At 42.8% G+C, this 24,555-nt stretch overlaps 1 protein-coding gene across 3 annotated transcripts in view; it reads left to right on the top strand.

Moving 5' to 3' along the window:
* CFAP299 (cilia and flagella associated protein 299) overlaps positions 1–24,555 on the top strand; it is a 327,350-nt gene that overhangs the window by 100,756 nt on the left and 202,039 nt on the right. For all 3 annotated transcript variants that reach the window (XM_083398802.1, XM_083398801.1, XM_083398803.1), the window contains exon 3: positions 6,358–6,448. In XM_083398802.1, the coding sequence (XP_083254928.1) occupies positions 6,358–6,448 (91 nt within the window). The remainder of the gene's footprint in view (positions 1–6,357; positions 6,449–24,555) is intronic.

The raw sequence follows: 24,555 nt of genomic DNA on the forward strand, positions 1-24,555 counted from the left end.
ACAGGGCTGCCTTCAGATGTCTTCTAAAAGTCTGGTAGTTGTTGTTCTCTTTGACATCTGGTGGGAGGGCGTTCCACAGGGAGGGCGCCACTACCGAGAAGGCCCTCTGCCTGGTTCCCTGTAACTTGGCTTCTCGCAGTGAGGGAACCGCCAGAAGGCTCTCGGTGCTGGACCTCAGTGTCCGGGTAGAGCGATGGGGGTGGAGACGCTCCTTCAAGTATACTGGACCGAGGCCGTTTAGGGCTTTAAAGGTCAGCACCAACACTTTGAATTGTGCTCGGAAACGTACTGGGAGCCAATGTAGGTCTTTCAAGACCGGTATTATATGGTCTCGGCGGCTGCTCCCAGTCACCAGTCTGGCTGCTGCATTCTGGATTAGTTGTAGTTTCCGGGTCACCTTCAAAGGTAGCCCCACGTAGAGCGCATTGCAGTAGTCCAAGCGGGAGATAACCAGAGCATGCACCACTCTGGCGAGACAGTCCGCGGGCAGATAGGGTCTCAGCCTGCGTACCAGATGGAGATGGTACACAGCTGCCCTGGACACGGATTTAACCTGTGCCTCCATGGACAGCTGTGAGTCCAAAATGACTCCCAGGCTTTGCACCTGGTTCTTCAGGGGCACAGTTACCCCATTCAGGACCAGGGAATCCCCCACACCTGCCCGCCTGCAACAAGAGCTTATTGCACTCTTAGTCTGTAGATATTTAAAGCACAAGCTGTTCTCCCATCACTTTCTACAAAGCATCATTTGGCCATGCCGCTGAGCTGGACCAGTCCAGCTGGAACAACCAGTTCCCGGACTCCGATTCCTCCTCCAGCTCATCTGTGAATCCTTGGAAGTCCTTTGTCCCAGCAGTAGATAATTCTAGCAGATTTTTATTTTTTTTGCTTTGCATCCGGCAAGTTGCTGACCTCCAACGGTTTACAAAAGGCTGTTCTGAGCATCTTAGCGTGCGGCCTGCTGATCTCATTTGAAGATCAGTAGTGAATATACATCCCCTAGAGAGTAAGGACAGTTTCATTATTGCTTCTTTGAAAGCTGAAAATGTATTAGGTTAGCTCTTTTAAAAATAAGTTTTCGTGCTGAAGTGTTAGCTTTAATGGGAGAGGAAATGCTTGTGGAGACCAGTATATAGAGAAACCAGAAGCTGAAGACTGGCTAAGAGGTGGTTTCTGAAATAAGGTTTGATGGCCCATGGCTGAAATTTTCTTACCTAGCGTAACTGATTCTTTATGTCCTCTTTTCCTGTACTGTTGATCCATTGACTTGATGCTAATAGGTCAAACACCACATCTCCCCTTCCTTCTGCTTCTTGTCAGGGTAGGGTTGGGGACCCAAAGTGTTGCAGTTGGAACCTCTCTTTAATCACACTGATTAGGTATTGAAATGGAGTGCCTAATGTTAGGTGATAATATTTGCAATGTGTCATCTAGGCTGTATCAACAGAAGAATAGTGACCAGATCAAGGGAAGTAATAGTGCCACTCTATTCTGCCTCGGTCAGACCACACCTGGAATGCTGTGTCCAGTTCTGGGCACCACAGTTTTAAGAAGGATATTGACAAGCTGGAACATGTGCAGAGGAGGGAGACCAAGATGATCAAGGGTCTGGAAACCAAGTCTTATGAGGAACAGTTGAAGGAGCTGAGTATGTTTAGCCTGGAAAAGAGGAGACTGAGAGGAGATAGGATAGTCATCTTCAAATATCTCAAGGGCTATCACATGGAAGAAGGAGCAAGCTTGTTTTCTCCTGCTCTGGAGGGCAGGAATTGAACCAATAGATTCAAGTTACAAGAAAGGAGATTCTGACTAAGCATCAGGAAGAACTTTCTGACGGAAAGAGCTGTTTGACTGTGGGACGGACCACCTCAGGTGGTTGTGGGCTCTTCTTCCTTAGATGATTTTGGATAGTCATCTCTCTTGGATGCTTCCGCTGAGATACCTGCATTGGAGGGGGTTGGACTAAATGATCCTTGGGGTATCTTCCAACTCTATGATTCTATTTAAATGTCAAAATCCCACCTTCCTCCTGTAGGAATATATAACTGAAACGAAAGAAATCATTAATATATCTTCAGTGTCAGCATTTTGAAACTCACACAAAGCATTGCCCTGACTCACAAGTTTTCTTTGCGCCATAATCAACTGCAAGCCAGTTCTCCAGGACAGGAGTCTTGTGGCCATCTTTTTTTGGGAATCCCTTCTTCTCATGGGAAAAAAGATAAAAACAATTGATAATGTATGGAAAAACTCATTGTTTTTATCACTCTTGATGATTAGATACAAAAATACAAAATGATTAGATACAAAAATATGGTATGTACTCACCAAGCATATTTTCCCTCTTGAGTGAATACCTATTTCTTAAATGAGATTAGGTTGATGTATTTCTGGTTGGTGGAATCTGTGCAGCCATAGTACTATATACCCAACTGCATAGCTTTCACTAATAATGTTCCCACACAGTCATTTCATCTGGCCGTAACAATTGTTGTTGTTTAGTCGTTTAGTTGTGTCCGACTCTTCGTGACCCCATGGACCAGAGCACGCCAGGCACTCCTGTCTTCCACTGCCTCCCGCAGTTTGGTCAAACTCATGCTGGTAGCTTCGAGAACACTGTCCAACCATCTCGTCCTCTGTCGTCCCCTTCTCCTTGTGCCCTCAATCTTTCCCAACATCAGGGTCTTTTCCAGGGAGTCTTCTCTTCTCATGAGGTGGCCAAAGTATTGAAGCCTCAGCTTCAGGATCTGTCCTTCCAGTGAGCACTCAGAGCTGATTTCCTTAATAATGGATTGGTTTGATCATCTTGCAGTCCATGCAAGACTCAAGAGTCTCCTCCAGCACCATAATTCAAAAGCATCAATTCTTGGGCGATCAGCCTTTTTTATGGTCCAGCTCTCACTTCCATACATCACTCCTGGGAAAACCATAGCTTTTACTATATGGACCTTTGTTGGCAAGGTGATGTCTCTGCTTTTTAAGATGCTGTCGAGAACAGGAATACTGGACTACTAACTGGCCTGATGCAGCAGCTTCTTCTTATGTCCTTAAATCCAGGCCCATCCAGTATTTTACACAGATTTCCTAGGTGCATTCTGGTCTGGTCTGGTCTTAAGAGTTGGCTTTTGCCTGGGGCTGTTTTGATTGCCATGGAATCATAGAATTGTAGAGTTGGAAGGGACCCAGGGGTTATCTAACCCAACCCCTTGCAATGCGGGAATCTCAGCTAAAGCATCCATGACGGATGGCCATCCAACCTCTGCTTAAAAACCTCAAGGGAAGGAGAGAGTCTACAACCTCCCAAGGGAGGTTGCCCTGTTCCGCTGCCCTGTAGGGACATTTGTCTCACAGGGAGCATGACTTTGTGGGAGGGAGAGACTTTTTAGACTTGGCAGTTGATACAGGACACGGCGAGGATAATGGGAATTGCATTTTCATTGGTAAATTCTTATTTTGCAACTGAGGGCCACCAGAAGCAACCCAAGCAGCTGCTTTGCAGACGTGTGTTTTAGAGTCAATGTAGCAAAATAGTATCAGACACACAATAGTGCTGCAAAGAACGTACTCATAATGTAGAAGTCTGCTTCTGGCTGGGTAGCAATGAGTGTTTCAATTTAATGGGTGGCACCATTTTATGTGCACTTTGTAATGGTGTTCCATTAATTAATGACTTGCACCAATGCTTTCCTGCAGAACGAGGGCGGCAAGTTTCAACAAGGGCTTGCCCTGGTTTGGCCTCAGTTTCATTGTCATCTTATTGAAGCCTCTGGTGGGGATTGTCATCATGAGTCTGCGATGTCAACAGTTTGCCAATAACACTTAGCCTTGGGTGTGTTTGTTTTTTTGCCAACTTTGTATCCAGGAAAATTCAATCCATCTTTTAATAGACAGGCCGTCTTTGCTTACAGATATGTGTGTGTGTGTCTATATGTGTGTGTGTGTGTCTGTGTGTATGCGTGCTGTCCATCAGACTGGATTGCCCCAGCCCATCAGGGACACAACCACTCCGGACAGTTTCCAACAAATTAAAACTTTCAGCATAATAAAACATCAAACATAAAAAGCTTGAGCTTCTCATTCCCATTCCAATATGGTTTGCGCAGAATGATCTCCCTGTGGAACATTCCCTTTTCTAATAAATTAGATTACTGTATTTTTCGCTCTATAAGACACACCAGACCATAAGACGCACCTATTTTTTGGAGGAGGAAAACAAGAAAAAAAATATTCTGAATCCCAGAAGCTAGAACAGCAAGAGGGATCGCTACGCAGTGAAAGCAGCAATCCCTCTTGCTGTTCTGGCTTCTGGGATAGCTGCGCAGCCTGCATTCGCTCCATAAGACGCACACACATTTCCCCTTACTTTTTAGGAGGGGAAACGTGAGTCTTATAGAGCAAAAAATACGGTACATTGAAGATTCTACAATGGAAGGACTGAAGAAATGGGCTGCAGGAAGGGAAGGGGAAAACCTTTACTTGTTAGATTGTATGTGTGACATTGTCATAGCATGCATAACTTGCTGCTTAATCGTTAAACACAGCTTTCAGTTTTTCTCTTGCCTTTTTTTGCATTGCCCTTGTACTGCATCGAAAGGGTGCAATTGTGTGAATATGTTAACAATAGAATAACTGAGTGTTTACATGCCAGTAAAGTAAAGTGTAGCTCTAATCCTTTGTAAAGAAATTACTCTAGCTTCCTTTCTTTTTTCTTTTTCCTTTTGAGGAAATAACTTCTTTTTGGTATTTATTTTTACAAGCTTTTTCAGGTCACTGAGTGTTATGTAAACTTAGTCAAACAGGAGAAATGCATAGCAGGGGCTAAAGAATCCCTTCCGACCGTTTTCCCTTTTCTAGTTGCCACTTCTCCCTTCCTTGGGAAAACAGAGAGGGCATAGGAAGACTGTACAAAGCTTGACTATTCCCAACACAAATATATCCAACTGTTCCTTGTGGGCATGGGGGCGCCCATGTCCATGCAGAGCTCCCCTCCTTGCTATGCTTCCTTTTCTTTAGAGGGTTAGCTTTGTATTAGCTTTTTATTAAAATTGATGAAGAAGGGCAGTCGTATATGACCATTGGTGTCCATTGATATGTGATGTGGGTGCATGCACACATACATTTGCGTGTCAAGGGCCCAAGCCACCCTCAGGAGAATAAAGACACAAGGACACAGAATTTCAGGTTAATGTTAATGGGCAAAATTTAGGGCACAACTTTATTGGTTACAGAATGTGAGCGGTATTGGCCTAGGCCAGGGGTCCACAACCTGCATTATAATATGGTCTCCTGTGCTTTAGATTATTTATATTCAGCACAGTGCACAGGAGAATCTGCTTTAATTAGATGACATCTTCATAAGGAACTACCTTATCAGGAAGCACACCAAGATCACCCCTCATTTTGGGGACTACATAAATTATTTTGATCCCTGCAGTCTAGTCACAAAGGTGCTTCAGCTGGTTGCCACATAGTATGTACAACTGCCACTGACTGGTGGATGCGTATCATGGTGACATAAGACAGAAGTCCTATCTAGTTCAGCATTCTGTTCTTAATGGCAACTAGACGCCTATGAGTGGGACGCGGGTAGTGCTGTGGGTTAAATCACAGAGCCTAGGACTTGCCGATCAGAAAGTCGGTGGTTTGAATCCCCGTGATGGGGTGAGCTCCCATTGCTTGGTCCCTGCTCCTGCCAACCTAGCAGTTCGAAAGCACGTCAAAGTGCAAGTAGATAAGTAGGTACCGCTCCGGCGGGAAGGTAAACGGCGTTTCCGTGCGCTGCTCTGGTTCACCAGAAGCGGCTTAGTCATGCTGGCCACATGACCTGGAAGCTGTATGCCAGCTCCCTCAGCCAATAAAGCGAGATGAGCGCCACAACCCCGGAGTCGGTCACAACTGGACCTAATGGTCAGGGGTCCCTTTACCTTGTTAGATGCCTATGGGAAGCCCACAAGTATCTGCTGGGTTCCAAACCAGTCCAGCTGCTGGTAATGGGCCTTATCCAGCCTTCTCTGCTGCATTTGCTTGGAGCTGACACAGCAGAAAAATACTGCCCCCATTTGTTGCCCTGTTTGGCAAAAGCATCATGGCTTTAGATGCGGTTCAGTTCAGCCTTGCCGCACACAGTGTGTTGGAGTTGTGTTTATTAATTCTGACTTTTCTATAAAAAAAATCTGCAGTCCTTTTTGAAATATGTAAGGTTGGTTTGGAACATTGTCAAGGTACTGATGGATCTTCTCTTGGACTGAGCTCTTTTATTTATTTATTATTATTCACTCTTGTTTAAATGTTATTTAGATGAGGAAGAAGATAGAAAGAGCCTGAAACAAACATTGTGTTCTGTCTTTCCCTTACCAGAGCTCTGGCAAGTGCAGGAAGAGAGCTGAAAGACGAGTTTCTGAAGGCATTGGCGGAGAGGGAGGAAGCCAACCGCAACGGCAAAATGTCTGTAAGTAAATTTGAAAGGAAAGTTCTGTGGAACAATGTGAGATTGCAGTGGAAAGCTGCCATCCGAATACTGCGACTATTATGGGTTCTCAACATGGAAATGTTAAGTAGAATGAAGCTTATGGAGGAAATTGAGGGAAGGCTCAGAAATCAATTGATCAGAGCGCAACTTGATTATTATTATTTTTACATAAAAACAATGTTAGTAGGTTGTGTGAAGGCCTGGAGAGTAAAGAATGGAGCAGATCTATTTCTGTATAGACATATAAGATCTGTATGAAAACACAACTCTGCATTTCATATGTGTGCATATGCGCATGGGACGGAGTATTCTTGTTTTCCTAAATAATATTACGGCAAACTTTCACAAGTTTTCACAGGGTCCTTTTGTAAGTGCAGCTGAAATGCACGCAGTTAAAATGTCATACTCTTAATGCAGATACTCATCAGTGCAGCCTAATGTTAAGCTACAAAAAACTATGTGTAGTCGAGCATTCTGAACTCTTCCTTATCCTTAGATACTTGGCTGCTTTTGAAAAACTTGGTAGCAGCTACTGAGTTGGTCCACATGTGCCTTGGGTTCTCTTGGTTGGATCAGGCTAGAGGTTAGGTCTCCAACGTAGTGGCCTCATACACCCCCTTTGCCAAGACCTGCCTTTCCCAGTTTTTAAAATAAGAGTTTTGTGGGGGCCTTTTTTGTTGCTATTTGGTTGTGGGGGTGCCTTTTTAAAAAATCTGTTTTATTTGTTGTGTATATGGGGGGGGCAGTGTTTTGGCTGTTGTTTGCCTGTGTGTGTGTGTGTGTGTTTCTGACCATCACCAGAAAAATAGTGGTACCTCTGGTTACGTACTTAATTCGTTCTGGAGGTCCGTTCTTAACCTGAAACTGTTCTTAACCTGAAGCACCACTTTAGCTAATGGGGTCTCCCACTGCTGCTGCGTTGCAGCTGCACGATTTCTGTTCTCATCGTGAAGCAAAGTTCTTAACCTGAGGTACTATTTCTGGGTTAGCTGTTTCAAATAATATGCAGCGATTTTCCTTTCAAAAAGCCCCCAACACACCATTGGATACAGATACTGCTTCCATGGCATTTCACTTTAATTGGAATTGGGGTGGTGAAGACTGAGTACATTAGAACTTGCTATCTATAGTCCATTGGGCTACAATAATCTAAACTCATTATAATGTCTACCATATGTTGCTGTAAACCCATCCATCATGTAACTTGGGTACCATCCCCCAAAATGAAGTTGTCAGATGCCTTAGACGTATGGAAGTGCTTTTTTCCATAAGTCGGGATAAGGATTTTATCACTGGTCTTTTCAAATATCTAGAGTTTTGTTAACAAGGTTCCAATGAATGGTTGGGTTGACATGATAAATAGCCTTTCATACTTTAGGTCTTCTAATTTGTACATTACTGAGATGTTGCAGCTCTTGGGAAGTTGGCTAAGGTTTCAATCAATTAGCAAGTTACAAATAATATAGCTTGAATGATTAGGAAATAATCTAAACAAAATGTGCCTAGACAACGAATTCTGAGATCAGGTTGGTCTAAATTATGCTTTAGCTGCTAAACTTTAGCATGGGGCATTGATATTATCACTGAATGTTGCCTGAGTCAGCAATTAGCAAGCATGGACATCTTAAGCTAGTGTAAAAACAGCTTGTTTCCATTCAAAGGAACCACAAGTCCTGATTCAAGCGAAAAAAATGTGAATTGGATTGTTTTTAATACACCAATTTCCTGTGTTGAAAATGCCATGAAACACAAGATTGCATTGTATATCACCAGAAATATTGTGCTGACATGATCTTTTCCTGATTTTTTTTTTATTATTTTCCAACTTTTATTGGGGGGGGGGAAGTTTGTGGGGGAGAGGAATGCTGGTATGCTGCTGCTGAAATAAAACGTGCATTGTCAAAATATTCCTTTCTCTTCTGATAGAACCCATGTCTGTGCAATTAATATTTCCCTGCAGAGATGATATGAGTCATGCAGGTAATCATAATTTAATTTCAAACAAATCAATTTTGTGCTTAGAATATGAATTGCGTATCACATTCCAATTCTCTGCTAGCAGGGCACCATAAAAAGACGTAAAATTGTGCATTTCCTGGAAATAGCTGCGATTTCTCTTCTAGCAGCAGAAATATCAATAACTGCTTTCCCTTGCATGTTTAGAGTAAAAGAAATGTCAAGCAGTTTTAACGAGAAATGGCCTTTAGGCAGCTTAAATATCTGATCTTTGCCAGAAGGCTGATCATGGGTTTCAGTCATAAAATATATATTTTGCTTTCAAATTTCCCCCCCAAAATGGTTAACTTTTCCTTTGCTCTTTGTTTTTTTTAAAGTATTTTTTTTTTTGGCGAAGTTTGCATCCTCTCTGCAACAAAGGTAGCCCCAATAAAAGATATCTTCTCAGCTTGCAAAGGTGAACTCAAATGACCCTGAAGGTCCCTTCTGGACATTTGCTAGGGCGGGAAAAACACCACTTAGTCAATCTTGGACATGTATAGTGAGATTTTGGAGGGGAACGCGAAGCTGTGCTCATCCAAGTGTTGAAACTGCAGTGGTTTCTGATTCAGCTGGAGCATCAAACCAGAATAAGGTTACAAATTTATTAGACAACACTAGGCCACACTAGTGAAAGCTTGCAGGTGAAATTGAGCTTCTATATGAATTCAAGGAATGCTGATGCCCATATTTTTCTCTTCGCCTCACTCAACTTTGACTCATTCCCAGACTTTGCCTCCTGTGTTGCCAGAAGTTGGGTGTAACAGCAAGCACCTGGGTGCAAAGCATGCTAGTTCTACTTTAGTTTGCACGGCAGAATTGGTGCCGCTCGCAGAGGGAAAGAATATGCAACAGCTGACATGTTGGGCATTATGCTTCCTGAACTAGAGACTTCACTTTAAAGCACCAAATTGGGAGTACAGAGAAGCTCTGCTGAGGCCTTGCCCATGCTTTGGGTAACAGGCACAATCTACCAGCTACTGACTGTACAACTTGGAGTAGTTCATTGACATACAGTTTCCATCTTGAAGTTAGGCTCATGGACAGTTGCAGATTTACATAGAAGCTAAACAAGCTATAGCTTAATAATAATAATTTATTATTTGTACCCCGCCCATTTGGCTGGGTTTCCCCAGCCACTCTGGGCAGCTTCCATAAAGACCAAAAATACACTAAGATGTCGCACATTAAAAACTTCCCTGAACAGATGTCTTCTGAATGTCAGGTAGTTGTTTATCTCTTTGACATCTGATGGGAGGGTGTTCCACAGGGCGGGCGCCACTACCGAGAAGGCCCTCTGCCTGGTTCCCTGTAGCTTTGCTTCTCGCAATGAGGGAACCGCCAGAAGGCCCTCTGTGCTGGACCTCAGCATCCGGGCAGAACGATGGGGGTGGAGACGCTCCATCAGGTATACTGAGCTGAGGCCGTTGAGGGCTTTAAAGGTCAACACCAACACTTTGAATTGTGCTTGGAATCGTACTGGGAGCCAATGTAGGTCTTTCAAGACCGGTGTTATGTGGTTTCGGCGGCCGCCCCCAGTCATCAGTCTAGCTGCCGCATTCTGGATTAGTTGTAGTTTCCGGGTCACCTTCAAAGGTAGCCCCACGTAGAGCTTAGGGCCCCATTGTCTTGCCCTGCCCCCCCCCAAATCCTTCTTAATTGTATTTCACTATTAATATACTTCTTCTTAATTGTATTTCAGTTCAACAAATACTTTGATAAAATACGTATTTTGTTATGTGCAAATGGCTTTAGATCAGGCATACTCCGGCCCTCCAGATGTTTGGGACTACAATTCCCACCACCCCTAGCTAACAGGACCAGTGGTCAGGGATGATGGGAATTGTAGTCCCAAACATCTGGAGGGCCGGAGTTTGCCTATGCCTGCTTTAGATACCTTTTAGGTCCATAAATTACCATATAGCATATATTCAACACAAAAAAAGGAACAATTTGTTGTTGACAAAGGACAGCTGGACATTACCTTCAGTAGTTTAGGGCAGGCATAGACAAACTCAGCCCTCCAGATGTTTTGGGACTACAACTCCTATCATCCCTAGCTAACAGGACCAGTGGTCAGGCATGATGGGAGTTGTAGTCCCAAAACATCTGGAGGGCCGAGTTTGCCTATGCATGGTTTAGGGCCTCATCAAACCTCAATCCGGCCCTGCTCATGGAAGCCACGTAATAATGAGAATTTCTGGGTTTGTTTTTTGCTTTACGGGGAAGCAGTGTAGAGATTCTGTGTGTGGGTCACTCAGCGGTGATGCTTCATGAAAACCTGAGAACCAGTTGATACGCTCAGCAGAATCCAGTGGTGAAACTTCTTGTGTACCACTCTAAGATGGAGGTATGGGATTTCATCTTAGAACGTTCTGCCATTAAAAAAGGAAAAAAGGAAATAACCTCTCTGCACATATAAAACTAGCGTGTTTTGCCTTCTCTTACACGCTGTTATTTTTCTGTGTGCTGGGAGTCTTTTTCCTGCAGGAGTATTCAAATATGCAGCCTCGATACCACCATCGTCTTCAGCCAAGTTTTGCTACTTGATCCTGCTAAATGTGTCAAGCTGTACCTCTTAATCCTGCTAAATGCATAATTTGGTCCTCAGCAATTTAGGAAATGATTTCAAAGTACCCTTCCTCATCTCATTAAGCAAATAGTTTACTGACTTCCAAGTCTCAAATTCTGGGCTCTGAATCTTTAAATTGCTACTACATTTTCCAAAGGCTACCTTGATTTATGACAGAATAACTTTATTTTGAGTAATGGACAGTGTCGGTTGGAGGATTGGAGGTTTTCTTGCCCAATTGTCGGTGTGACAGGATTCCTTGAGCCCTTTCCAAAAGGTTCCCAACCTTTTGCATTCTTGAAAATTCATTGTGGCTATAATTTCGCTATTTATTTTAATATAAATCTCTAAATACAGTGGATGTTTGCGTGGAAGATACATTCCTGCCAAAAATGAAAGCAGAATGTCAAGATAAAGCAGATTACAGGCGATTGTAACCACGGCTTTCCAAAACTATGCAGTAGCCATTTAGTGGTGTATATTTGTAGAGAAGCTCCAGAACTTATTTAACATCAAGCATATGAAATGGGGGGGGGGGGTATTCATCACAGAGTCATGGATTTGGGGAAATAATATTCTCGGAACAAGGAAGTGTCTTTGAAGTGGCTAACACTAGAGTGCTATAAAAATCACATCTCTTCAGAGAGAAAATTACAAGTTAAAAACGAAAAAAAGATAACTCATAATTTGAGGGCAAACTCTAGTAGCTGGAAGACCGCTCAGCTGCCACAAAATGAGCTTGCAATATTTTCTACAAAATACACCCTGAAACAATTACTTCGCTCATGGTGATGACAAAAATGGCATTTCTGCAGCAGTGGATCCAGTTTGAAGGCACTTGCATGGCATTCTGTACAGACATTTCTGCATATAATTGATAATCATAGAATTGTAGAGTTGGAAGGGACCCAAAGGGTCTAGTTTAACCCCTGCAATGCAGTGTTGTTGTTGTTTAGTCGTGTCCGACTCTTTGTGACCCCATGGACCAGAGCACGCCAGGCACTCCTGTCTTCCACTGCCTCCCGCAGTTTGTTCAAATTCATGCTGGTAGCTTCAAGAACACTGTCCAACCATCTTGTCCTCTGTCGTCCCCTTCTGCTTGTGTCCTCCATCTTTCCCAACATCAGGGTCTTTTCCAGGGAGTCTTCTCTTCTCATGAGGTGGCCAAAGTATTGGAGCCTCAGCTTCAGGATCTGTCACTCCAGTGAGCACTCAGGGCTGATTTCCTTCAGAATGGATAGGTTTGATCTTCTTGCAGTCCATGGGACTCTCAAGCGTCTCCTCCAGCACCATAATTCAAAAACATCAATTCTTGGGCGATCAGCCTTCTTTATGGTCCAGCTCTCACTTCCATACATCACTACTGGGAAAACCATAGCTTTAACTATACGGACCTTTGTTGGCAAGGTGATGTCTCTGCTTTTTAAGATGCTGTCTAGGTTTCTCATTGCTTTTCTCCCAAGAAGCAGGCGTCTTTTAATTTCGTGTCTGCTGTCACCATCTGCAGTGATCATGGAGCCCAAGAAAGTAAAATCTCTCACTGCCTCCCTTTCTTCCCCTTCTGTTTGCCAGGAGGTGATGGGACCAGCACAGTAATGCAGTAATGTTACACAATATAGTCAAACAAACAGGCTATTGCCTAATTTAAGCTATGAGAATGCTTTAACAGTGTTGAAAACAGCAACAATTTGATTGTGTGCATTAAGGTAACTTACTAGAAAGGTGACACCATACTGGGGAATTTGTATTTTAAAAATTCCCTCACTTATTTTTATATTATGTGGTATTTGCTTTGAGCTTTTTTGTTGAATCAGATATAATTGTAGTATTATTAAGAAGTATAATATGTATGATGATGATAATGTAAAAAAACAACAATAGTGGAACATTTGCATTAGTTTTAGTGGGATGTGATACCCATCTGAGTTGCTCTCCTAGTTAAAAGGTTTTGCAAATTAATTACAAATTAAGGGTGTGGCACCAACTGCTCTTGATGTTTACCTGTGCCAATATGCTTCTGATGTTGTGTTTGAATGCACTGGCATGTTCTAGCAGTCATCCTTAGGCAAGTGCAAATAAACCTCTATCAGATCCCTTCAAAACACACTGTAAATCTTTATAGCACTGCAGCCAAATGCAAAACCGCATGACCACATGGTTTAATTCTCCTGAGATAGTACATGTAATTCCGTCAGGTTTTTCCATGCTCATTCATCAGTTTGGGGCTTTCATCTGCTTTTAAAGTCGTGGATTTTCAAGCAGGGGTGAAATTGCTCCTGTCACTAATATATGTTCTTGTTACTCCATCATTCTGTCAGTTTGCTAAAGGAACTATGAAAAGGGGCGTGCTTCCACAAATACCAAGAAATGCAGGTTTTTCTGTTGGTCTAATTTGACAGTGTTAATCTCATCACAAATGCAAAAGGCTTTCATATTTGTTTTACACCAGGTGTAATGGAAGCGTATTGTGTTTGCTATATATATCGATTTTACATTTCCAAATAAACGTTTTACAAATATCCAGTGACTTCCCTTCTTCTCTTTCCATGGTTCCTTTTACATATCATACATCCCTGTGCATTTTACTATAACCATTCAAATTAGTTTTCCACTTTTACATCCATCAAAGATTATTTACTCTGTTGAATTTATCTTAATGCTGCCAGCATTTTCATCAGGTGTATACAGTTATTTTCCATATAGTCAATAAATGTTTTCTAGTTTTCTTTAAAAGTATGTTCTTCTTGCTCTCTTATTCTATATGTTACATCTGCACGTTCTACCAATTTAAGTTGCCAATCTTCTTTCGTTGGGACCTCACTCACTTTCTATTTTTGGGCTTACAAAACATGGGCCGCAGTTGTTGCATACATAAATAACCTTTTCTGACACCTAGGAATTTCAGTCTGGGTTATCCCCCCAAAAAGCACTCTGTTTTTTTTGGGGGGGGGAGTAGTTTTAAATATTTTTTTCAATTCATTAGAAATCAATTCCCAATACACTGGAAGCATATTGTTTTACCATTAGTTGTAAAATTAATATTTGCTCCCTTTGCTTATGCTTAGACCCAGGAAGAGATCTGGAGGGGGGGGAACATTTCAGAAGTATTTGGGATCACAAAGTAAGCTTTCTGGGCCCAGGGATACATTTGAAAACCTAACAAATAGCCATGGGCACCAAATAATACTATTTTACAGAAGAAAACCAGATATTGCCCAGCGCTAATGGGTTCCAAAGTTCAAGAAGCATTAGATCTGCTTGATCCATCCACCCACCCACCCCAAACTTGTACTCCGTCTCAGTTATAGAAACCCATTATAATGGTTAAATTAAACCCCAAATTGGTTCTGCTTAACTTTGTGGGTAACCTATTCTGCTTGTGTTGTTCAACTTAACATCAGTGGATGTCTAGATGAATAGTTCAGCAAGGTTATTTCTTTTATTTAGTTTTCTGCTGATATTGCTCCAAGGCCCACAGCAAAGATCACAGAAACAGGTGCACCTGAAGAGGTTTCTTAACAGTGGAAGCAAAGTTAATGTTTTACCCAGTCCAGATTATGCCTGGGTTGACATGGAACTAGTAGGTCAAGGATCTGCCTTCAGAAATATTTGTGTGTGTGTTTTATATTCAAGCCTGGAGAAATTGATTTTCCCATGACTCCTGGTGGTAATTTGACCTAAGGAATAGCTTGGTTAAGGTTAGGCAGTCAGGCATTTGTATTTTGCTTTTAGATGCCAGATTAACTTGTGGTGGTCCACCATAAATTGTTAGTTTTGTTCTAGTGCCCCATGAGTTTTTACCGAAGTGTTTGGTTTTAGTTTTCCTTCTGGAGAAAATGGAAAAGCTAAACTAAATGAAAGCTGGGGGGTTATGGTAGATAATTGGATGATCTAGCTACAAAGTTCTGTCTTGGAAATACCAAACCAAGTGGTCTCTAATGTCCACATCATTGCACAGAAACACTCAGCCAGACACGAGGAAACATTGCATATTCCAACACAAAAATGTTTTTCTTTTCAAGGTCAATGCACATAATCGTTTCTGATGTAGAAGACTGCATAGACACAGTCCCCCAGGTATTTGAGTAGACTTGTAAATAGGTATCTTGGTTTCTCTCAGAAATGAATTACTAGTTCCCATAAATCTCTCTGGGTTGTTGTTGTTTTTTTTTTGCAAAGAGAGTGTAGAGTTCTCCTGGAGTCCATGTGTACATGCTGTAATCTCTCTCCACCAGGTTTTGGTCTCCAGCACCACCTGCTTCTCCATTTTGTTGAGTTTGAAGCATTAGCATTACCTGATGTTGTTGTTTACTAGCTAACAATACGTTAGCTTTTCCATTGCTTTGCAACTCACGTTTCCTGCTTGGGCAAGCTCCAAATTGTTTCTAATAATAATAATAATGTATTATTTATTATTTATTATTTATACCCCGCCCATCTGGCTGGGTTTCCCCAGCCACTCTGGGCGGCTTTCAACAGAATATTAAAATACAATAGTCTATTAAACATTAAACGCTTTCCTAAACAGGGCTGCCTTCAGATGTCTTCTAAAAGTCTGGTAGTTGTTTTTCTCTTTGCCATCTGGTGGGAGGGTGTTCCACAGGGCGGGTGCCACTACTGAGAAGGCCCTCTGCCTGGTTCCCTGAAACTTGGCTTCTCGCAGCGAGGGAACCGCCAGAAGGCCCTCGGGCAGAACGATGAGGGTGTGCACCGGAGGCGGTGCACATTATTGCGGGGGACTTCAATCACACAGATGTGAGGGCAGTACTCCCAAAATTCCATCAGCACATTGAGTGTGCAGCAAGGGGAGAAAATACTCTTGGCAAGGTGTATACGAACATTAGACGGGCATATGAGGTCAAGACCTTGGCACACCTCGGTGGTTCAGATCATGTGTCCCTGCTTCTGACACCAGTATACACACCCCTCAGGAAACAAGGCCAGATACAAACACGGATGGTTACGGTGTGGCCTGAGGGAGCCTCTCAGCAACTGCAGGACTGTTTCCAGGAGACCGACTGGAATATCTTCGACCATCAAGATCTAGAAACTTATACATCAACGGTCCTGGATTATATTAGATTCTGCACAGCAAATGTCACCAGGGAAAAGTATCATAAGTTGTATCCAAATAGGAAGCCCTGGATGACAGGAGAGGTTAGGAGATTATTGAAGGCCAGAAATTCTGCTTTTAGAACTGGGGACCAGGTATTGTATGGTATAGAAAGAGCGAACTTGAAGAGGGGTATCAGGAAAGCAAAAGCGGAGTACAGAGGAAAAATTGAGGACCATCTGAGAAATCATGATACTAGACAAATGTGGCAGGGAGTCCAACATCTGACTGGTTATAAATCAAGGAATTCATCAGTGGTAGAGAGTACTGCTTCCTTGGTGGGAGAGTTGAACACCTTTTTTGCCCGATTTGAGGAGACACCAACAGTGACTCCAACAGGGATGCCAGAGCTATTGGCGTCACTACCTACAGGAAATGCTGCCAGGGTGGAAGAGGGAGAAGTGAGGCGAATATTAAAAGAGGTAAACACCAGGAAGGCTATGGGCCCCGATGGGGTGGCTGGCAGGGTGCTAAGAGATTGTTCGGACCAACTGGCAGGAATATTTATGAAGATTTTTAACAAGTCTCTGGCCCAATCCACTGTTTCACCCTGTCTTAAATCTGCTACCATTATACCCCTGCCAAAAACATCAAAGATAGACAGTCTGAATGATTTTTGTTCTGTGGCGTTGACACCCATTATAATGAAATGTTTCGGAAAACTGGTGAGGAAGCGCATCTTATCTTGTCTGCCAGTGGGACTTGACCCTTACCAGTTTGTGTACAAGGCAAAGAGATCCACAGAGGATGCTGTGGCAATGGCTTTACATGCTGTCCTGACCCATTTGGAGAAGCAAGGGAACTACGCGAGACTGTTATTTGTAGACTTTAGTTCTGCATTTAATACTATTCTTCCGCATAGATTGGTGCCCAAATTATTAGACCTGGGACTTTCACCATGTTTGTGCAGGTGGATATTAGACTTTCTATCAAACCATTCCCAAAGGGTCAGGTTGGGTTCCCACGTCTCTGCGGATCTCATCACGAATACGGGAACGCCGCAGGGGTGCGTGTTGAGCGCGCTTTTATATACGCTCTATACAGCTGACTGTGCCCCCAAATACCCCAGTAATAAGATCATTAAGTTCGCAGATGATACAACGGTGGTTGGTTTAATTACTGCTGGAGAGGGGGAGGCGGCCTATAGGAAGGAAGTTGAGCAGTTGGGAGAGTGGTGCAGGAAAAACAACTTACTCCTTAACTTAAAGAAAACAAAAGAGATCATTGTGGACTTTAGGAAATGTAAATTGAATATTCAGCCACTTATTATTGAGGGGAAGTACGTGTTTCGATTTCTGGGAATGGAGTTGAGAGACGACCTAACCTACGGAGAGAACAGCAAAGACCTGGTAAAGAGAGCACAGCAGAGGCTATATTTTCTGAGAAGGATCAGGTGACAGGTGATGGGAAAGATGTCTACCTGAGACCCTGGAAAGTTATTGCCAGTCTGAGTAGACATTAGTGGTCTAGGTAGACCAGTAGTGAGAACTGGTATAGATTAACTCCCTATGTTCCTACCAAATGTGTGATGAAGAAGTTCTCTATCATTCACATTACCTCTTCCTCTTCTTTCAAAGTTTGCTATGTGGCTGCGAGGGTTTACATGCTGAACAATACAGTTATGAACTGGGCAGATTGTTTCTAACCCACCAAATTGAAAGCAACCTAGAATTAGCAAGTTTGCAGGCCTGGAGTGGAATAGCGATCATTAGAAAAATTGGTGTTGATCATTGGGCAAGTTGCTGGATTTACATACTTCCAAATATTTTGTAACTATAACACATGGCATGTTTGTACCATGCATTTCACTATTTTTTTAAAAAATCTCTTTCGGGGATTCTCCAGCAGGTGGCAGATGCCTGTCTAAGGAGCTGAGTGCCAGCGCTCCTTGCGGTTCTTCCCTCTCGTTGGACATGTGCTTCCTCTAAGTCTGCCAAGATTATTTTCCTTCCTAAAGGAAAGTGTTTGGTACACTGTCTTTCCTCCTTCCATCCCCCTGAAATGGCAGTTGAAGTGGAAGGAATGGGGAAGGAGGAAAGTACCAGGCCATCTCTGTGAAGTCAAGAAAATACTTCACGCTCATTTGGTGTTCCGGAGGCTGTTTTGTCACATCAAATATTTTTGATGCTCAAATTAAAAACGCAGACAGCTTTTTAGAGCAGCAATTGCTCAGGAAGTTTTGGTTTGTAAATAACCAGCAGCATGGATCAAGGAGCTGGTGGGAAATTTCAGGAGAAATGGCTTTCTGTTCTAGGTTGGATGGGTACCTGCTCAGTAACCTTAAACAGACTGCTCTCTCATACACACTGTGTCTTTTTCTGTCTTGGAATTTGTCTGTCTGTTTAGCCTGTATCTTAAGCGAAGCATTTGCAACCCCTTGTAAACATATGTATGCCTTGGACCATTCTGGCATATAGCAATCACTGTGAAGTAGAAGTACTGTATCTTGGGGGTTATTTTTCCCCCTCCTACAGAGGTATCTACACTGTTGGTTTAATGTTCTTATGAGTTACTGTTTTGTCTTTATAATCACATAAGTTTCTGAACTGTAGCAATCTGAAATCTTCTGCTCAGATCCTGCTCTTGTCTTGGACCTCTTTGCTGGACTTGGGGTCTAGTTTCCTGCTTATTATCTCGGAATCTCATCTAGACATACTTGAGTTTAAACTCTTTCAGTCCTTTGTTGTAAGAACGGCACCTTAGTTACGCTAACTTGTTAATTGCCCAATCTTCGTTATGGTTCCTTACTCTGCAGATCTGAAGTTCTGTTCATCCAGTATTTTGTTCAGTTATCTAGTTATATCTGGAAGTTCATAGGCAAGGCACAATGGGAGAGGCACTCCCTATTCTTTCTCTCCCCCCCCCCCCCCCAGAGAGCCAGTGTGGTGTAGTGGTTAAGAGCGGTAGTCTCGTAATCTGGGGAACCGGGTTCGCGTCTCCGCTCCTCCACATGCAGCTGCTGGGTGACCTTGGGCTAGTCACACTTTTCTGAAGTCTCTCAGCCCCACTCACCTCACAGAGAGTTTGTTGTGGGGGAGGAAGGGAAAGGAGAATGTTAGCCGCTTTGAGACTCCTTAAAGGGAGTGAAAGGCGGGATATCAAATCCAAACTCTTCTTCTTCTTCTTCTTCTTCTTCTTCTTCTTCTTCTTCTTCTAATCAGAAGCATATTGCCTCTAAACATAAACGTTCTGTTTAGCAATCATGTTTAACAGCTGTTGACAAACAAATAGATTTTAACATCCTTTCAGCACTGGGCCATATGCAGCCAAGGTACAGCCAAACTTAAATACCTGAAGGGTTATCGGTTAGTGTTGGCAGGAAGCTTCAATGGCTGTTGACCCAAGATTCAATGTACCACTCATAAAGGAGCTGTCCAAAGACTGAATCAGTCACTAGCTAGGGTCAGTGCTTGATATAGTAGTCCAAATTGGAATGAGAGGCAATAGAAAGTCAGAAAGCAGTCTAATGTGTTCAGCCAGAAAGGCAAGGCCTAAACTAGACAGTTGTCCTGGTCATAGAGTGTCAATATACTGTCTGGGATGGAACCCTGTTGGTGCTTGATGGGACATATTGCTGCCCATTCTTATCTGCAGCACAGTTTGGCTCCCCAGAGGGGGAACCAGTATGCATATCAGGAGAGATGGCTCTGGCTTAAGTTTCAACAGGTCCTGACAACTCACATTTCTTCCCTGCCCTTTTTAAAGCCAGCTAAGCTAGCGGCCATCCCCACCTCTTGTGACAGGGAATTATATAACAAAGATCTGCATTTATCTGTTACAGAACATTTTGGTTGCGCCCATCCTACTTTGGCGTGAGCAAAGCGAAGCCCCTTCTTAGCACACAATTATTCAATTTTGCACAATCCTGTCATGCGAGGTCATCTCACCAGATCTTGTTTGGGCAAATGGAATCTCCTTGGGGATCTAAATCGTTTCCCCTTATCTATTTTACTTTGATATAATTTGTCTCCCCTCCCTTCTCGTCAGTTAAGCTGTTCACGTTCCCCCTCTTTTCTTCTATGCATTTTTGAAGTTCCTTTGTTGTTCGTGTCTATCACCATCTGTTCTGTTGCTTTTGCCATGGAGGCCCATTGAATCAGCAGGCCCTGGGGCATCCCCTCTCAGTCCACTGACTCACACAGGGTGCTTTTCCTGGCAACATCGCCCCAGTTCTCCTGGGGAGGAAGGAGTGTCAGATGCAGCTGTGGTAGCTTCAGGATGAAAAATAGCTCAAGCTCTGAATCACGCAGTAGGAAGGGAAATACCAGCACGCTTGGGATGTGTAATTTTTATAGACGAAGCAGCAAAGACACACCTTTCTTATGTGTGCATGGATTTACGCAGCTGCTCATTAAAGCTGTCTTGAAAAATATACTGTTCCTTGAGCATACAGCTTTTACTGGTTATCATAAAAAGCAGATTTGACGCAACATCTTTCCACAGGCACATGTCCACATGAACCAGAGACCAAGAGAGAACTGCTGAACTCCTGTTCCCTTCAGAGCCTACATCAGGTTCTTCACTCAGAATACGTTAGGCAGCTTTCCATGTGCTTGGCTCCCCTGTGTAGCGATGGCTGCATTTGGCTTTTCATAGCATCTTCTTTCTTTCTCTCGTCTCCTACACTCACTCACACACAGTGTTGGCCAGTGCGGAGAACCAGTGTGGTGCATTGATATAGCAATTGCTAATCAGGTTCAAATTCCAGCTCAGCCACAAAACTCTCTGGGTGGCCTCAGGCAGTCACAATCCTGTAGCCTAAACCAGGATGAAACAAAATGAGATTAAACTCTTTTATATCCCCCGTTGAATCCTGAGGATAAAGTGGGGACAACATATGAGAAATAATCAAAGAGATAGTAGTTGATAAATCCCTTTCCCCTAATTTAGGCAATGACTGTCAAATATTATTCAATTTTGTTTTTGCAAACAATTTTGGGGGAACTGGCCTTAGTCCGACCAGGAATTGTTTCCCAACACTCTGATCCTCATTACTCACTGAATAGCCAAGCTGGGTTCTCTGAAATTCAGATGTTAGTCTGACTTAATTCCTGTTTTAATACATGGGAGGGAGTGTTGGGGGATACAAACTGGTAACATTCTGGTTGGGGGATACAAACTGGCCTATTTTGTCTCCCACTGATTTCAGTGTGGGGCAGCCCCTCCTCCCTAATTAACTGTTTTCGTTACAACCTTGTAAAGAATTAAAGCAAATCTGAGGATTTTAAAGTAAAATATGACGCTAGGAGTTTAGAAAGAAGAAATCTGCTAACAGGTTATTCCAATTTATGATGGGTGTAACCATACAAACCTAATTATTAATATAATTATTATTTTCATTATGTTGAGAATGTTCTTTAAGTAGTTTTGAGAACTCACTTATTGCTAGAAGCAAAAAGAGGTGTATTTATAGCACCCAGCCACATTTTAAAATGCATATCAAATCACATCATCAGAGAAGAACGTATGTATTAAAAATCCATTAAAATCATACAGTATATATAAAACTTTAAAAGGCAAATGTTACAAATTGTCAAAATGCAATGCAGTTCTAAGTACAATAATTGAATTATCACAATGCATAAAATACCACAATACATTTAAAACATGTAAAATGATCAAACTGAGAAACAAAAACACACAATTTATAAAACTGTATTCTTTTTAGAAAAATCCCTAAAGCTACTGAAAAACTAGAGAAGCAAAGTATGTGCTTTAGTACTGTGTTAAGATTTTTCCTAGCAGGCTTTGGCGCCAGCACTGCTCTTTTTGCCACATGACAATTGCCCATAGTTAATTCTTTTTCTTCTTCTTTGGCAATCACTCGTAGCCGAGTAAGATTGTCTTCCATGAACACAGTCTTACCAGCGAGTCTGTAAGTGACTGTGGAGGCCAATTCTGGATCCACACGTCCTTCCACAGTGGGGAAATAGGTTTCCGGGTGGGAGTTGATCATGGCAAGGGTTTGCCAAATGTGCCTTCCCTTTTCTCCTTTTTGCCCTGAGTTTGTTCTTCTTCAATGTCCATGACACCTTTGATAAAGGCTGTCCTTCAGTTGGAGCGCTCGCAGGCCAGTGTTTCTCAGTTATCAGTGCTTATACTACAATTTTTTAGATTTCCCTTGAGAATGTCTTTAAACCTCTTTTGTTGTCCACTGGTATTTTGCTTTCCATTCTTAAGTTGGGAATAGAGTACAGTGGTACCTCGGGTTAAGTACTTAATTCGTTCCGGAGGTCTGTTCTTAACCTGAAACTGTTCTTAACCTAAAGCACCACTTTAGCTAATGGGGCCTCCTGCTGCTGCCGCGCCACCGGAGCATGATTTCTGTTCTCATCCTGAAGCAAAGTTCTTAACCCGAGGTACTATTTCTGGGTTAGCGGAGTCTGTAACCTGAAGCGTATGTAACCTGAGGTTCCACTGTAGTTGCTTTGGAAGATAAGGCATCGGAACAACATGACCAGTCCAACAAAGTTGATGTTGAAGAACCATTGCTTCGACACTAGTGATCTTTGCTTCTTCCAGTAAAGGTACTAGAGATGCGGGTGGCACTGTGGTCTAAACCACTGAGCCTCTTGGGCTTGCTGATCGGAAGGTCAGCAGTTCAAATCCCCGTGACAGGGTGAGCTCCCGTTGCTCGGTCCCAGCTCCTGCCAACCTAGCAGTTTGAAAAGCATGCCAGTGCAAGTAGATAAATAGGTACCGCTGCGGCGGGAAGGTAAACGGTGTTTCCATGCGCTCTGGCACTTGTCATGGTCCTCCGTAGTGGTTTAGTCATTCTGGCCACATGACACGGAAAGCTGTCTGTGGACAAACACCGGCTCCCTTGGCCTGAAAGCGAGATGAGCACCGCAACCCCAAAGTTGCCTTTGACTGGACTTAACCATCCAGGGGTCCTTTACCTTTTTTTTACCTTTGCTTCTTCCAGTACACTGACATTAGTTTGCGTGTCTTCTCAAGTGATGTGTAAAAGTTTTTGGAGGCACTGTTGATGGAATCTTTCGAGGAGTTGGAGATGGTGTTTATAAGTGGTCCATGTTTCTCAAGCATACAGTAAAGTTGGTACTACAGTTGTACCTTGGGTTACAGATGCTTCAGGTTACAGACGCTTACAGAAATAGTACCTCGGGTTAAGAACTTTGCTTCAGGATGAGAACAGAAATTGTGCGGCAGCAGCAGGAGGCCCCATTAGCTATAGTGGTACCTCAGGTTAAGAACATTTTCAGGTTAAGAACGGACCTCCAGAACGAATTAAGTACATAACCAGAGGTACCACTGTACAATGTCTTTAGTCCCAGCACTGCTCTTTTTGCCACGTGACAATTGCCCTTAGTTAATAAATAATCGTCACTTAAGAAATGCAGACTGAAAAGCTTTGGATTTTGAGAGTGCAAGAGTCCACAATCTGCAGCCTGTCAATGTGGCAGCAAAGTTAGAGGGGTCATTTTGTCTCGGCTATACCTTCTAGCAACTTCATTGCATCATGGCTTAGCCGTCACTGAGGTGGCAAACCTGTCGCTGTGCTGCTCCACTCCAGACTGAGTGTTCCTCAATAACAGAGGGGAGAATCTACCTGCCCTAAGAAAACTGCCATGTTCTCAAGTAGAAGACTGGGCCAGAACACTTGTTCTAGTGCAAGATTTCCACACAGAGGTGTTTTAAAAAAATAAAAATGGAGAAGCTTTCCTTCATGTAAGCCACCACTCTGAAGTGTTACAGCCCCAAAGTGACACCTCTGAAAACTTGAACCATGCACCATTACATATTTTGTGGAGCTTGTAAGAAAATTTGAAATCGCTTGTTAACCAGAGACCCATTGCCCATTAATTTTTATTTCTTTACAAACACTGAAGTAAAAGAGAGAACCTGCCACAAGAGTATAATAACAGAGACATCTTCTTTGAGGACATGTAAGTGTTTTGAAGGACGCTTTTATAGCCCCATGCAGAATGATGGGCTATGTTCCAATGTTCAGTACGTGATTAAAAAATATGTCCTCTGACTCTGAGGGAGCTAAAGCTTTGTTTTCCTTCCCCCTCCCCTTTTACTCTCTGAGTCAGTCTTTCATCGTGGCATCATTAAACTTTCCTCCATGTGGACAAAACTCCAGGCACAGAAGGTGGATAGTGTAAGATGCAGATAGAACCTTGAAAATGCCGTGTAAACTAAAACGAATTAACAAAAACACGTTGGGCCATGGTCCATTTAGCAAGGCGCTGAAGCACATAAATGGGTATATCTAATGTTTCCCTAGTCATCTCTGTGGAGAATCTGCAAGACTTTTTCTTTATAACCCCCTAAAAATAATAATAAAAATCATCTGGAGTGATGGTTTTGACTCAGATGTCTCAGGGCTTGAACTGAGACAGGACACACTGGAAAGAAAAGTTAATTGGGGTAGCCTTATTG

This window comes from Podarcis tiliguerta, assembly GCF_965153285.1.
Source record: "Podarcis tiliguerta genome assembly, chromosome: 9".
NCBI lineage: Eukaryota > Metazoa > Chordata > Lepidosauria > Squamata > Lacertidae > Podarcis > Podarcis tiliguerta.